The sequence below is a fragment of the Pongo pygmaeus genome, chromosome 7 (genome assembly GCF_028885625.2).
Source record: "Pongo pygmaeus isolate AG05252 chromosome 7, NHGRI_mPonPyg2-v2.0_pri, whole genome shotgun sequence".
NCBI lineage: Eukaryota > Metazoa > Chordata > Mammalia > Primates > Hominidae > Pongo > Pongo pygmaeus.
In genome coordinates this window covers 151,068,315-151,081,724 of record NC_072380.2, presented here as the reverse complement: position 1 = coordinate 151,081,724, position 13,410 = coordinate 151,068,315, and the positions used below count along the sequence as shown (strand labels likewise).

Sequence of the window (13,410 nt, the reverse complement as noted above, 5' to 3'; positions counted from 1 at the left end):
CAGTGAGCTGAAATTGCACCACTGAACTCCAGCCTGGGCAGCAAAGCGAGACAAGTCTCAAGAAAAAAAAAAAAAAAAAAAAAGTTTTGTTTCAGTCAACCACACAGAGTTATTGCCATCTATGTAAAAGTAGCTGAGAATAGAAGATGATCAATATTTTCTCCCTGATTTCCATGAGGGACACAGTAATACAACAAATTTATAGAAGGAGAGGAACACAAAAGTGAGTTTATTTCTCATGTGGACAGAGCCATATAGATGTGTCTGTGATCACTCAACAGTCGCTTGTAGGATCCTTTGATGCTGGAGCCATGCATAGGTGGAGGGGATGCTGAAGTTTTGGGTAGGTGGAGAGGATGCTGGAGTTGTGGGTAGGTGGAGAGGATGCTGGAGTTGTGTGTAGGTGGAGGGGATGATAGAGCTGTGCATAGATGGAGGGGATGATAGAGTTGCAGGTAGGTGGAGGGGATGATAGAGCTGTGGGTAGGTGGAGGGGATGATAGAGTTGTGTGTAGGTGGAGGGGATGCTGGAGTTGTGTGTAGGTGGAGGGGATGATAGAGCTGTGGGTAGGTGGAGGGGATGCTGGAGGTGTGTGTAGGTGGAGGGGATGATAGAGCTGTGTGTATGTGGAGGGGATGATAGAGCCGTGGGTAGGTGGAGGGGATGATAGAGCTGTGGGTAGGTGGAGGGGATGATGGAGCCCTGGGTAGGTGGAGGGGATGATGGAGCCCTGGGTAGGTGGAGGGGATGATAGAGCTGTGTGTAGGTGGAGGGGATGATAGAGCTGTGTGTAGGTGGAGGGGATGATAGAGCTGTGGGTAGGTGGAGGGGATGGTGGAGCCCTGGGTAGGTGGAGGGGATGATAGAGCTGTGGGTAGGTGGAGGGGATGGTGGAGCCGTGGGTAGGTGGAGGGCATGGTGGAGCCCTGGGTAGGTGGAGGGGATGATAGAGCCATGGGTAGGTGGAGGGGATGATAGAGCTGTGTGTAGGTGGAGGGGATGAGAGAGCTGTGTGTAGGTGGAGGGGATGAGAGAGCTGTGTGTAGGTGGAGGGGATGCTGGAGTTGTGTGTAGGTGGAGGGGATGCTGGAGTTGTGTGTAGGTGGAGGGGATGATAGAGTTGTGTGTAGGTGGAGGAGATGATAGAGCTGTGTGTAGGTGGAGTGGATGATAGAGCTGTAGGTAGGTGGAGGGGATGATAGAGCTGTGGGTAGGTGGAGGGGATGATAGAGCTGTGGGTAGGTGGAGGGGATGATAGAGCTGTGGGTAGGTGGAGGGGATGATAGAGCTGTGGGTAGGTGGAGGGGATGACAGAGCTGTGTGTAGGTGGAGGGGATGACAGAGCTGTGGGTAGGTGGAGGGGATGATAGAGCTGTGTGTAGGTGGAGGGGATGATAGAGCTGTGGGCAGGTGGAGGGGATGATAGAGCTGTGTGTAGGTGGAGGGGATGATAGAGCTGTGTGTAGGTGGAGGGGATGAGAAAGCTGTGGGTAGTGAAGGGGATGATAGAGCTGTGGGTAGGTGGAGGGGATGATAGAGTTGTGTGTAGGTGGAGGGGATGCTGGAGTTGTGTGTAGATGGAGGGGATGATAGAGCTATGGGTAGGTGGAGGGGATGCTGGAGTTGTGTGTTGGTGGAGGGGATGATAGAGTTGTGGGTAGGTGGAGGGGATGATAGAACTGTGTGTAGGTGGAGGGGATGAGGGAGCTGTGGGTAGTGAAGGGGATGCTGGAGCCTTGCATAGGTGGAGGTGATACTGAACTGTTCGTGGGTGGAGGTGCTGCTGGAGCTGTGTGTAGGTGGAGGTGATGCTGGAGCCCTGGGTATGTGGAGAGGATGCTGAACTATGCACAGATGGTGGGGATGCTGGAGCTGTGTGTAGGTGAAGGCGATGCTGGAGTCTTGCATAGGTCGAGGTGACACTGAGTTGTGTGTAGGTGGAGGTGCTGCTGGAGCTGTGTGAAGGGGGAGGGCAGCAAGTACATACATGCATAATGGAGCAGATACCTGAGTCAGAACATGACCTTGACCAGGTTTCTCAATTGCCTTCTCACTCCTATGCCCACCCCTCAGTTCCAGCCCAGCAGCTTCTGCTCCCTTTTTCTCATTCTTAGATACACTCTGTGGAATGTTAATGAGGAGACAACATTGGTACCTTTGACTCCAATGGTATTAATAGAAAAAGTCATTTTTGAATTTTGTATTTCAAATTTTTGGTGAGAAATATTTGCAGTTCAACTCAAAGCTGGTCACCACAATCCAGAGTACTGGGACACATAATTTAGGTATTACTGACTAAAAGCTCAGCAATTTGTGGCTGACAGAGAAGGTATTAAAGAGCTGGAAAGGTAAGTGATTTTCCCAGATCGCAGCTAGTTAGCAGCAAAGCTACAGCTGGCACAAGAGGCTTTGCTTTTCTTTGTCATTGATGAAGCTGGTTTCCTTTTTAAACCTGGACCCTGACGTGAGTCAGCAGTTCAACTCGACTGTTTCCTGGATGTGTGAACACAGGCAAACTATCTAAACTGCCTGAAGCTCAGTTCAAAGAGGAAGTTCAACATCGAGATGAAAAAGTCTGGGGGCTTCCAGCACCACATCATGTCTGGATTCTTGATCTGCCACTTTTTTGACATGAGACCTGCAAACATTATTTACCCTTTTAAGGTTCAGTTTTCCACTCTCCAAAATGGGTGTGAGTACTCAGACTTATTGCATCGGGTTGGCAAGAGAATTAAATGCTTAATACACATAAAGCACTTAATTCCTGACATCTAAGAGCCAAATAATAAGTGTTAGCTGTTTTTTATGATGATACTGTTTTCTTATCAGTGAAAATGGGATAATAATATAAAACTCACTGAATCACCAAGAAGAGGAATCCAGGAACTAAGAATAGTACCAGGCACACAGCAGACATATAACGAACACTAGACTGTTAACAGCATTACAGATTTTGAGGTCTGATAAACCTTACATTTCTTTTTTTCAATAAACCTCTGGAATATTAGAAGCCAATTCCATTTATGCATTCTTCCATAATTGTAACACAAACAATGTATTGATATTTCTCAGTTAAAAAATATGTCTTGCTTTTATGGGTCTGTTTGAATCATGTTGAAAAGTTATCAGTGTTTATCCCAGGCAAAGTTAAAATCAGGTTACATACATATTCCATATAAAGCATGAACAAGTATATTTATATAGGACATAAATTTCTATAGCATGATTATTATTGTAATCTAGGAAATCCTAATCCAAATCCCAAAATTGTGCGAATGTTCCACGATTCTAAAATAGGAGGCGGTGAGGGTAAGCTGGACCCTGAGGCCAGGACTGTATACATCAAGTCTACACTGTCATGCCATTGCAGTGCCCTGTAGAGGATGCTATGACTCACTCATTCATTCATTCACTCTTTCTCTGTGTATTCAGTGAAATCTAGGTGCCAATTGTTTCAGTTTCAAAGACAACCTGAAAAATAAAACTAAAAAGTAAAAAAGTCTTTTTACTCCCAAAGTGTTCAGGGAGTATTGGAATGAGAGATACAGGAAGAATTGGTCTAATGAAGTATGCATGAGGAGGGGATGATTGGAGAATGTCACAGAGGAGGTGACATTTGACCTGCATCTTGGCAATGAGTGGGGTTAATTCAGAAAGACATTTCCAACAGCAAGAGCATAGGCTCTGAAGAGAAGTGCCACTAAAGCTCTGGAGGAAAACAAGAGATAGCAGGTGAGTCTGAAAATGTGACGCATTAAGGCAACAGTCCCCAAATCTGGGACACAGACTGGTACTGGCCTATGGCCTGTTGGGAACTGGGTTGAATAGTAGGAGGTGAGTGACAGGTGAGCCAGCGAAGCTTCATGTGTATTTACAGCCACTCTCCATCACTCACATTACCACCTGAGCTCTACATCCTGTCAGGTCAGTGGTGGCATTCGATTCTCGAGCATGAACCCTATTGTGAACTGTACATGGGAGGGATCTAGGTTGCCCATTCCTTATGAGAATCTAATACCTGATGATCTGTCACTGTCTTCCATCACCCCCAGATGGGACCATCTAGTTCCAGACAAACAAGCTCAGGGCTATCACTGACTCTGCATTGTGGTGAATTGTATAATTATTTAATTGTATATTACAATGTAATAATAATAGAAATAAAGTGTACAATAAATGTAATGCTCTTGAATCATCCTGAAACCATCCCCCACACCTTCGGTCCATGGAAAAATTGTCTTCCATGAAACCAGTCCCTGGTGCCAAAAAGGAGGGGGACTACTGCTTTAAGGTGTAAAGTCCTTGAATGGCACACAAAAGAATTCAAACTTTCTCTTACAAACAGTGGATAATGATATGACCCACTTGCACAGACAGGAGCTGCAGGTGGAAGGTAAGATCAGAACAGCAAGACACGTTAGATGGATATGTTTAATAATTCAAGTAAGCAATACAGACAGCACAACCTGGGGCAGAGTTAAGAGAATTTTAGAGGTAGAACCCTCAAGACGTTGTGACAGATGCTCAAAGTGAGAATGAAGTCTGGAATATAGAAGAACCTGTTTTGTTCTTGGGTGTTGGGCAAAGTGGGGTCCGTTAAGGAAGACCAGAGGGAAAAGAAGGATCTAGTGAGCTCCATGTAAGATGGTTTTGTGACAGCTTGGCAAGGCATCCAATTAGAAGTTTAGACAATAGACATCTAGAGCCCAGTGCAGGAATTAGACGTAGAGATGTAGATTTGAGAGACATTTGCATAAAGGAAAGAGTTGATAACAAGCTAAGCTATGTCTGATTTGTATATATACTCTGTTAGGAAATAAATGAAGTAGAAAATAAAACATCTTATCTAACAGTTTTCAAATACTAAACTGTAAACCAAGAACTCCATAAGCATTTTAACTAACTTTATCCTGATTTTCCTCGTTAGGAAACTGGCACTTCCTATGTTAAAGGTCTAGCTCAGGCAACCTGCTAGTGAGGGAGCCATCCGTCAGTGAGGTACAGGCCTATTTGACTCCAGATTCTGCCTTCAAACCAAACTGTGTCCCTGCGGAGTTCCCCACTAAGCTAAAATTCATTCTTAGGCTTCTAAGTGGATCACTGTTGAATCTTAAGCTGCACCATCCATAGACATGTTCACCGAGGCCATCAATGAGCATGTAAGCAAAAGTAAGCAAAAGTTCCTCTTAGTGTGCACTGACTTTACACTGGAGCATTACATAAGTCTGCATTTTGCTGGAATAATCTCATTTAATCTTTAACAGCAACCCTCTGATGCTGGTTTCAGGACCGTGCCCTCTTTTCAGGTGATGTACCTGCTGTGTGGGGAGGGGAAGAAACCTCCCCAAGGTGACATTGGTAGTAAGTGGGAAAGCAAAAACAAAGACTAATTGGGCATGGCTCATGCCTGGAATCCCACTACTTTTGAGAGGCCAAGGAGAGAGGATCACTTAAACCCAGAAGTTCAAAACCAGCCTGGGCAACATCGTGAAACCTCATCTCTACAAAAAAATTAAAACATTAGCCAAGTATGATGGCACATGCCTGTAGTCCCAGCTACTCAGGAGACTGGGGTGGAAGGATCACTTGCTCCTAGGAGGCCAAGGCTGCAATGAGCCGTGATTGCGCCACTGTACTCCAACCTGGGTAACAAAGCAAGGCCTTATCTCAAGCAAAACAAAAAAACAGACTGTTTGCCCTGTATCTCTTGTTGCAGACTCCATATTTAACCATACAAATATTTTCCCATTTACAGTGGACTTACTTCAGTCTCAGAAGGGGAGAGGTACCTTTTTTTTTTTTTTTTTTTGAGACAGAATTTCGTTCTTGTTGCCCAGGCTGGAGTGCAATGGCGTGATCTTGACTCACCGCAACCTCCACCTCTAGGGTTCAAGCGATTCTCCGGCCTCAGCCTCCTGAGTAGCTGGGATTACAGGCATGCGCCACCACGCCTGACTAATTTTGCATTTTTAGTAGAGAGGGGGTTTCTCCATGTTGATAAGGCTGGTCTCGAACTCCTGATCTCCTGTGATCTGCACACCTCAGCCTCCCAAAGTGCTGGGATTACAGGCATGAGCCACTGCACTCAGCTATCCTGCTTCTGTTGTGGGGCAGGCCCAGGCCAGGGACCTTCTATTTGCGAGTTCATTCACAATGTAATGGTCTGTCTGCCTGCTTGATTTTTGTTTTATTATTTAGGGGTTTCATTTCAGATTGCTGGAAAGACTCTTGCCAAAATGTTACTGCTTTGTGCTAGGGAAATGGCGCAGGGTTTTTCAATGCTCTTCATGCAATTCTAATGGAGGCACCCTGGCCCGTCCACTCTGACACCGACTCTGCAGGTCTGCCCGACTGACTAATGGGATTTTCTGCAGTATATCGCACAGCTTCAAAAAGTCGTGCTGCTGAGCAATTTATGAAGAATGGACTTTTTTTGGTTTTGTTTAGTTTATAATACTCTCTAGCCATATACATTTTTTTCAGGATTTCTCTTTGGATTAGCATTTTGTCTTATTACTATTTCAATAATCATACTGAATCAGCCTTGTGACATTTCCCCAAAGTTTTCTTTAAGTGTCTCTTGAAAAATGTCTATGGCATTGGCGTCTAGTTTTAAAAGTCAAATTTGATAAGAGACTTCATAGATTCCTTGCCGCCTTTAACGTGTCCTGAAGCTTTGCAGAATGAGACCAAGGTGATGAGACAGTGGCAGGTAGCGGGACCTGAAAATGGGATTCTAAGGACCGCTTGAAGTCAACTGGGAATTCATGACTACTGTATTTGGTGCCTTTGTTAATCCCCTTTCTGCTTTCATTTCTGCTTAGTCACAGCTGTCAGACACACTGCAGGACTTGAATGCCTCAGTCAAAGCAAGCGGAGCTTTGTCTAGCATGTGCTCTCTGCCAGGCCTGGTTTCAGAGGCAGGTGTGGCATGCTGAGAAAGGACAACCTCACTTCAGCCCTGAATCCTGAGAAACAAAATTTCTGCTGCTGGCAAGCAGAGTGACCTTGCACATGTCACTCAGTTCTTTGAGCCATAGTCTTTTGAGCTATGAAATGGAAATAAGAGTTTCTATTATTATTGTTTGATCTGATCAGAAATAATTCCAATATTTGCTGATAAAAGCAAGGAACAGAGAAATGGCCAGAGCATTCTCCAACTTATAAGTGTGTCAGTGCATGTTTTCAAGACATACACACATATAGCAAGTGTGTATACATATACAAAAGCATAGATGCATAGTATTCTAGAAGAATCTACAAAAAAAATTATTAGACTGTGGGGAATGGGACACTTCATGTTGTGTTTACTTTGATGATATTGATGGGGTTTTGTTTGTTTCACCATATTTATATTCTATTTTGAAAATCAAGAGTATCTGCCTTTCATGCTGCTTGCTGAAGATCAAAAGAGATAAAGTACAATAGGACTATCTAGATGCTTCATAAGCAGTGGCTTCCTTCCTGCTCCACAGATCTAACTGGCCTGATGTGTTCCATGCTGCATACAAGCCCTCCTAGACTTTCTACAGCCATACTGGCTTCTCTGTATTAAACCTTAATATAATAGGAAAGTTGTAGAAATGTGAATATATGGGTTACCCTGAATGCCTGGTGAGCACAGACAGGGCAGTTGGTTGAGTTTTCTGGTTCCAAAATCGACAAGTCTTCTGATTTCAAACCTTGCTGAATGTCTTAAGTTCAAATCAGAAAGAATTTGACAAGCTTTTAATCCAAGGCCAGGTTTCAGAGCTGAGAAATGCAAGCCATGGAGGGTAAAGTTCTGCAGAGGGTCTCTCCCCTGTACTCTGTGGTGTGATGTCCAGCCCTACCTTCAGACCTGAGCCATTCACTCCTCATGCTGCTGGGAATGTCGGTGGTCCACAGCAATTGGCTAAGTATGGAGACTGCCCTGTCTGGAGAGAGCTGCTCCCGCAAGGTTACACTTCCCTGCTAGGGTGATAGGGTTTGGCTCTGTGTCCCAACCCACATCTGATCTCAAACTGTAATCCCCATGTGTCAAGGGAAGAACCTGTAATCCCCACATGTTGAGGGAGGAGGTGATTGGATCATTGGGGCAGTTTCCCCCTCTGCTGTTCTCATGATAGTGAGTTCTCATGAGATCTTATGGTTTTATAAGTGTTTGGAAGTTCCTTCTTTGCATTTCTCTCTCCTCATGCCATGTAAGATGTGCCTGCTTCCCCTTCCCTCATGACTGTAAGTTTCCTGAGGCCTCCCCAGCCATGGAGAACTGTGAGTCAATTAAACGCCTTTCCTTTATAAATTACCCAGTCTCATATTTCTTTATAGCACTGTGAAAACGAATTAATACATAGGGTAACCCACACCAAGTACTGATCAGTGAATGGGTACAAAGACCTGGTCCTTGCCTCAAGGCCAGGTAACTCTGCAGGCCCAGCACTCCCCATGGCATCGGCTAAGTTCTCTGTTGTGCCTGCAGGACGATGCAGTGCAGTTCCTCCACCCATCCTGCTTTACAGCTGCACAGATGTTGCTCCTGAGAGCACAACCCATTGACCCTCTCCTGGTTTCTCATAGTCTCTCACCTAAGACAGTCTCGGAGGTATATGACACCAGGCCTGAGACTTCTATCCAAGTTTTCAAATTGGTAGCAACCTGCATCACACATGACAATCATTGTGGTACGGTGGTTAGAGAGGGTATAAGAGTGCACGTCATTATCTGCCTGTACAACACCCTTGGGAATGCAGATGATGTGCAGATGTATGTCAACTCCAGAAGACTTGCCCACCCACATTGGATCAACTCAGCCCTCTTGGATGGCAGCTAGGAGAAAGGAGACCAAGCAAGGCAGGAGGCTCTCCAGTCATTGGCTGGGCAGATTCACTCGCAAAAGCCAAGGGTGAAATGCCACCAATTCCTCATCTGGCATTTCTTCCAGCAGGCAGGCAAGGTGGCCTGGGAACATGAAGAGCCACTGCCTCCTCCCGTCACAGCCATGTGAACAGTAGATGGGCACCAGCATACTACTCAAAGACTCCCACTTCTGTGCCCAGGCCTTTTCCCACGCGATTCCTTTCTCTGCTCTAAGAACAAATCTCTTGAAATTCACCTCAGGACATCCTTCTCTGTTGAGTTGGCAGGAAAAGACTGTCCTGTTCCTTCCTTTTCATCATGCCTAGGTCTCCAAGTGCACTGTAGACTTAGGTGTCCTTTCCTCATTGGACAAATTACTTTGTAATTGTACCAGTTTAATCCATTCTATTTCTACAAACAAAATATAGTGTACAGTGTTCTGACCCTGCATGCTCACATGCAGAGATGTTTACAGGTGTGCTTTCAGCATTGGTTACTTAATCTCACAACTTCTTTCTACATTACGATGACACTTTCTTTTCCTCCTTTTCAGCACGACCTACTGCTCACCCACCTGCTACAAGGGTCTTTCTAAATTTCTTCTCCCTGCAAGGGAGCCCACAGCCACCTGTCCCATGGCCTCTATAGTGCACCCTGCAGTAGTGGGGAAAGGAGGTTTGTGTATTAGTCCATTCTCAGGCTGCTAATAAAGACACACCCAAGGCTGGGTAATTTATAAAGGAAAGAGGTTTAATGGACTCACAGTTCCACACGGCTGGGGAGGCTTCACAATCACGGCAGAAGGTGAAGGATGAGCAAAGTCATATCTTACGTGGTGGCAGGCAAGAGAGCATGTGCAGGGGAACTGCCCTGTATAAAACCATCAGATCTCATGAGACTTATTCACTATCATGAGAACAGCACGGGAAAAACCCACCCCCATGATTCAATTACCTCCCACTGGGTCCCTCCTATGACATGTGGGGATTATTACAATTCAAGGTGAGACTTGGGTGGGAACACAGAGCCAAACCATATCAGCTTGTAAGTGGGGCCACTCGGCTGTTTCAAACCTGTGAGGCCAATGTCCTCATCACCTTCATGATCATTCATTATTATTGTTGCTATTTTATTATTTTAATTTGAATATAAGACAAAGGTATGGCAGATTTCAGTGTTTTCTTACCTGGAGAGATAAAGAAGCGATTCCAGCTCAGGACTCTCTTTTTCCTGGAATCTTCAACCATGTTCCAGTTTTACTCAGGATGGGGTCTGCTTCCTTCCCTGAACCTCCAAACATTTTGTGAATGTTGGTGCGGGTGGATGGAGCATCCGGGCCCTGTGCTGCCTGGGCCAGGTGCAATATTCCTCAGCCTCTGTTTCTGTTTCACCCCTTAGGGAAGCTTCTACATCACCTCTGAGAACTGCATGCAGCACGCACACAAGTGGCACCGAGACCTGTGCCTGTTGCTCCTCCACGCTTACCGGGGACTCCGTCTCCACTTCCTGGTGATCATGCGGGACATCCCGGAGCTGCCACACACGGAGCTGGGTAAGGGCCCAGGACAGGGGCAAGCCCATCCCAGCAGCTCATGTGCCTCCTCCAGACAAGGGATGGGGAAAAGTTGTCATGCTTTTGTAAATGTCACAGGAATAACCCTGGTCCAGGTAGGTTTGAGCTGTGATTTTTATTAGTCTACCAGGAGAGGATCTGGGAAATGCAAATGCAGTAAGAGAAGACACATGCTCCTCAAGGCACATTAATTCAGTCACGCATTCATCTGCCAGACATCTATTGAGTACCTATTACACACCTGCCACCCCACTGCATAATTTTAGGTTGCTTTCTAGAGGAAAATGCTAGTTTATAGCCTTTTCTTAATTAAGCTGTAATTATGGAATTGTAACTTACAAGAGTGTAAAACAATCCTCATAAAGAACTATATATATATACACACACACACACACACACACATATATATGCATACATATATGCTTGATCTGGGTGATTATAGAAACTTCTTAGTATCCATTACATTTGGTTATCTGGGGATCAATTGATTTTTTCACATGGATTTTCCAAAGATGAGACATCATGGAAATCAGTGGGCTTGAATCTCTGTTGATTGACAGACGATGGACCTGAAACTCAGAGAGGTAAAAGCGTTGCTCAGCATCACACAGTAATGTGTGGCAGAACCATGACAGGAGCTCAGGGATCCTGTGCTGATCCCTTGGGGCAGAGTCCTTTGTATCATGTCACACTCAGTTAACAATAGGTGATATGTCCTGGCTCTGCTCAAAGTTCTCTAATAAGGCCTCATTGACTCTAGAACACAGGCCAAGTCCTCAGCCTGCTTTTCAATGATAACACCCATTTCAACATCAGAACTCTGCTGGATACCTTGACTTCCCTATCTGTACCCCTAGACCGCAACTACTGAGATAACTGTGGTTTTGGCTGGGTCAGTGGCCTTATTCATTGTTCGTTGCTGCAATGAAATCATCACGTAAAAAATTTATTTGCATGTTTTGCTTCCCAAATAGACTGAGGTCTTTGAGAACTGATTCCCCTCAGATCCCTGCCACACTGTCTCCGGTACGTAGAGTAAAGGAGTGGGTACAGGGTTATAGTTGTTGAATTGAATCTGGAGCCTTCTTACCATAAGCTTTGTCAGCTCTCACATCATATACAAATCCTGTACTCAGGCACTACTCTTTGAATCATGAAATCATTGAATTTTTTTCAAGTTCAAGTCTTATGCATGCAGGAAAGACATGCACAGAATCAGAGTGACTTTACATAGCTCAAATGAAAAATGGAGATTTTTCAGTAGCAGTTGGATTCCTGATACAACTTTTTATATTATATTTTATCCAAAGGAGCTGAATTTATTTGTTCATTCACACCCTCAGCATATTTTACTGGACATGTACTATGTGTCAGATATTGTGCTAGACACTGAGGATACATAGCCATGACTAATGTATCAATAGTTCATTTTGCCTTGTGGGGTTCAGGGACCTGAGGTCAGTGGTGAAGTAGAGAGGTGTCTACTAATTAGGTCATCAGCAAGGACCGCAAGCTGCTAAGGGATTGTTTCCACTCACCTAGGCAAGCATGCTTTAATTAAAATCCATGCCAGAGCCATGTGCAAATGACTGACCACAGCATCATGGAATCAGAGGAGAGTTCAAACCCAGTCACAACTGTGACCATTAAAACAAGTAGCCAGAGGCCACCTGGTTTCCGCTGATAAGATGGCCACATTCTTCAGTATCAGAGTATCAGAGCTGGTGGAGCTGAGCAGGAGGTTCTCAGGGCTTCTGATATTTTATCTGTAAGATAGAGATTCAAATCCATGTTCCATATAGATGCACAGATGTATACCTGTGTGTGTGTGTGTGTACCTGCAAAAATAGAAATAAATGTGGAATCTCTCTGGGCCACACAAAGTGCTGTATGAATTTGGGATGTACTGCTTCTCATAACTGTGTGCATGAGGTGATATTGGCTTTTATCTAGTGCTCAGTCCATGGCTCCAATCAGGTTTATTCTCCTGATAAGCACAGTCCTTTTAGGAAGTTAGAATAGATAGAAGGTCCTCAGAAATGTGTTTGTCTCTGTGACTTTAATGCCAATGTGAAACTTTTGCTTTTTCATTTAATTAGCAACTGCTGCATTTCAGTATGGGTTCATTTAATCATACAGTTTATTTTTTCTTTCTAGAGGCCCTTGCTGTTGAAGAAACACTTTCTCAGCTGTGCTCAGAGCTACAGGTAATTGGGGAACTGGCGCTGGGGTCTGAATGAATGGCAGTAGTTTTGCAAGGCAAATGCAGTTGCTTGCTTGCTGTAAAAAACAGAAGTGAAAAGACACCACTTGCAACTTCACTCTAGATACCAAGCTGGAGAAATATTCTTACATTCTGTTACCCTACATCACTGTGTTCTATAAGTATGTGCCTTGCTAGATATTTTGGAAAAACTAAACATGTTAACAGATTTTTGTTTCCCTGAAGCTTAGGCTACACATATGTATTTGTCCATTACCCATCCATTGAACAAACGGTTGTTGACTAGTAACTCAGTGCTTCTCACTGTGGATGACAGAATCTTATACCTGTGCACAGATGGCCTCAGACATGGCAGGGAGTCTAGAGTCAGTGATGATAATGAAAACAGTCACATGCATTGCCAACAAAGCCTCATCAACTGTGCATTAAGAGTAAAGGCTGAATAAATATTTGACAAATGCATGCTGCTGCTATTTACAATCTCTGGAACACTTTTACATCCCCCTTGTGTTAGATATCTGGGTGGGTACTCTTATTTCTATATGAAGAGACAAATTAAGATTGGAAAGAAGTCTATACCAGGGTGACTAACACAGCTAATCAGTACTAGAAGCAGGACTCAAACTCTCATCCCCAAACCGACACCTCTGTCTGTTAAACCAGTGTTTCTCAACCCTGACTGTACATTAGAATCACCCTTGGAACTTTAATGATGCATCTTTGCCTGAGCCTGGGCACCCAAACTGGCTGAAACAGAGTATCTGGGATTGGAGT

General features: G+C 44.5%; 1 protein-coding gene across 7 annotated transcripts in view; it reads left to right on the top strand.

Moving 5' to 3' along the window:
* FAM135B (family with sequence similarity 135 member B) overlaps nt 1-13,410 on the top strand; it is a 364,859-nt gene that overhangs the window by 286,768 nt on the left and 64,681 nt on the right. For all 7 annotated transcript variants that reach the window (XM_054498901.2, XM_054498898.2, XM_054498894.2 and 4 more), the window contains 2 exons: nt 10,238-10,391; nt 12,570-12,619. In XM_054498901.2, coding sequence (XP_054354876.1) covers nt 10,238-10,391; nt 12,570-12,619 — 204 coding nt within the window. The remainder of the gene's footprint in view (nt 1-10,237; nt 10,392-12,569; nt 12,620-13,410) is intronic.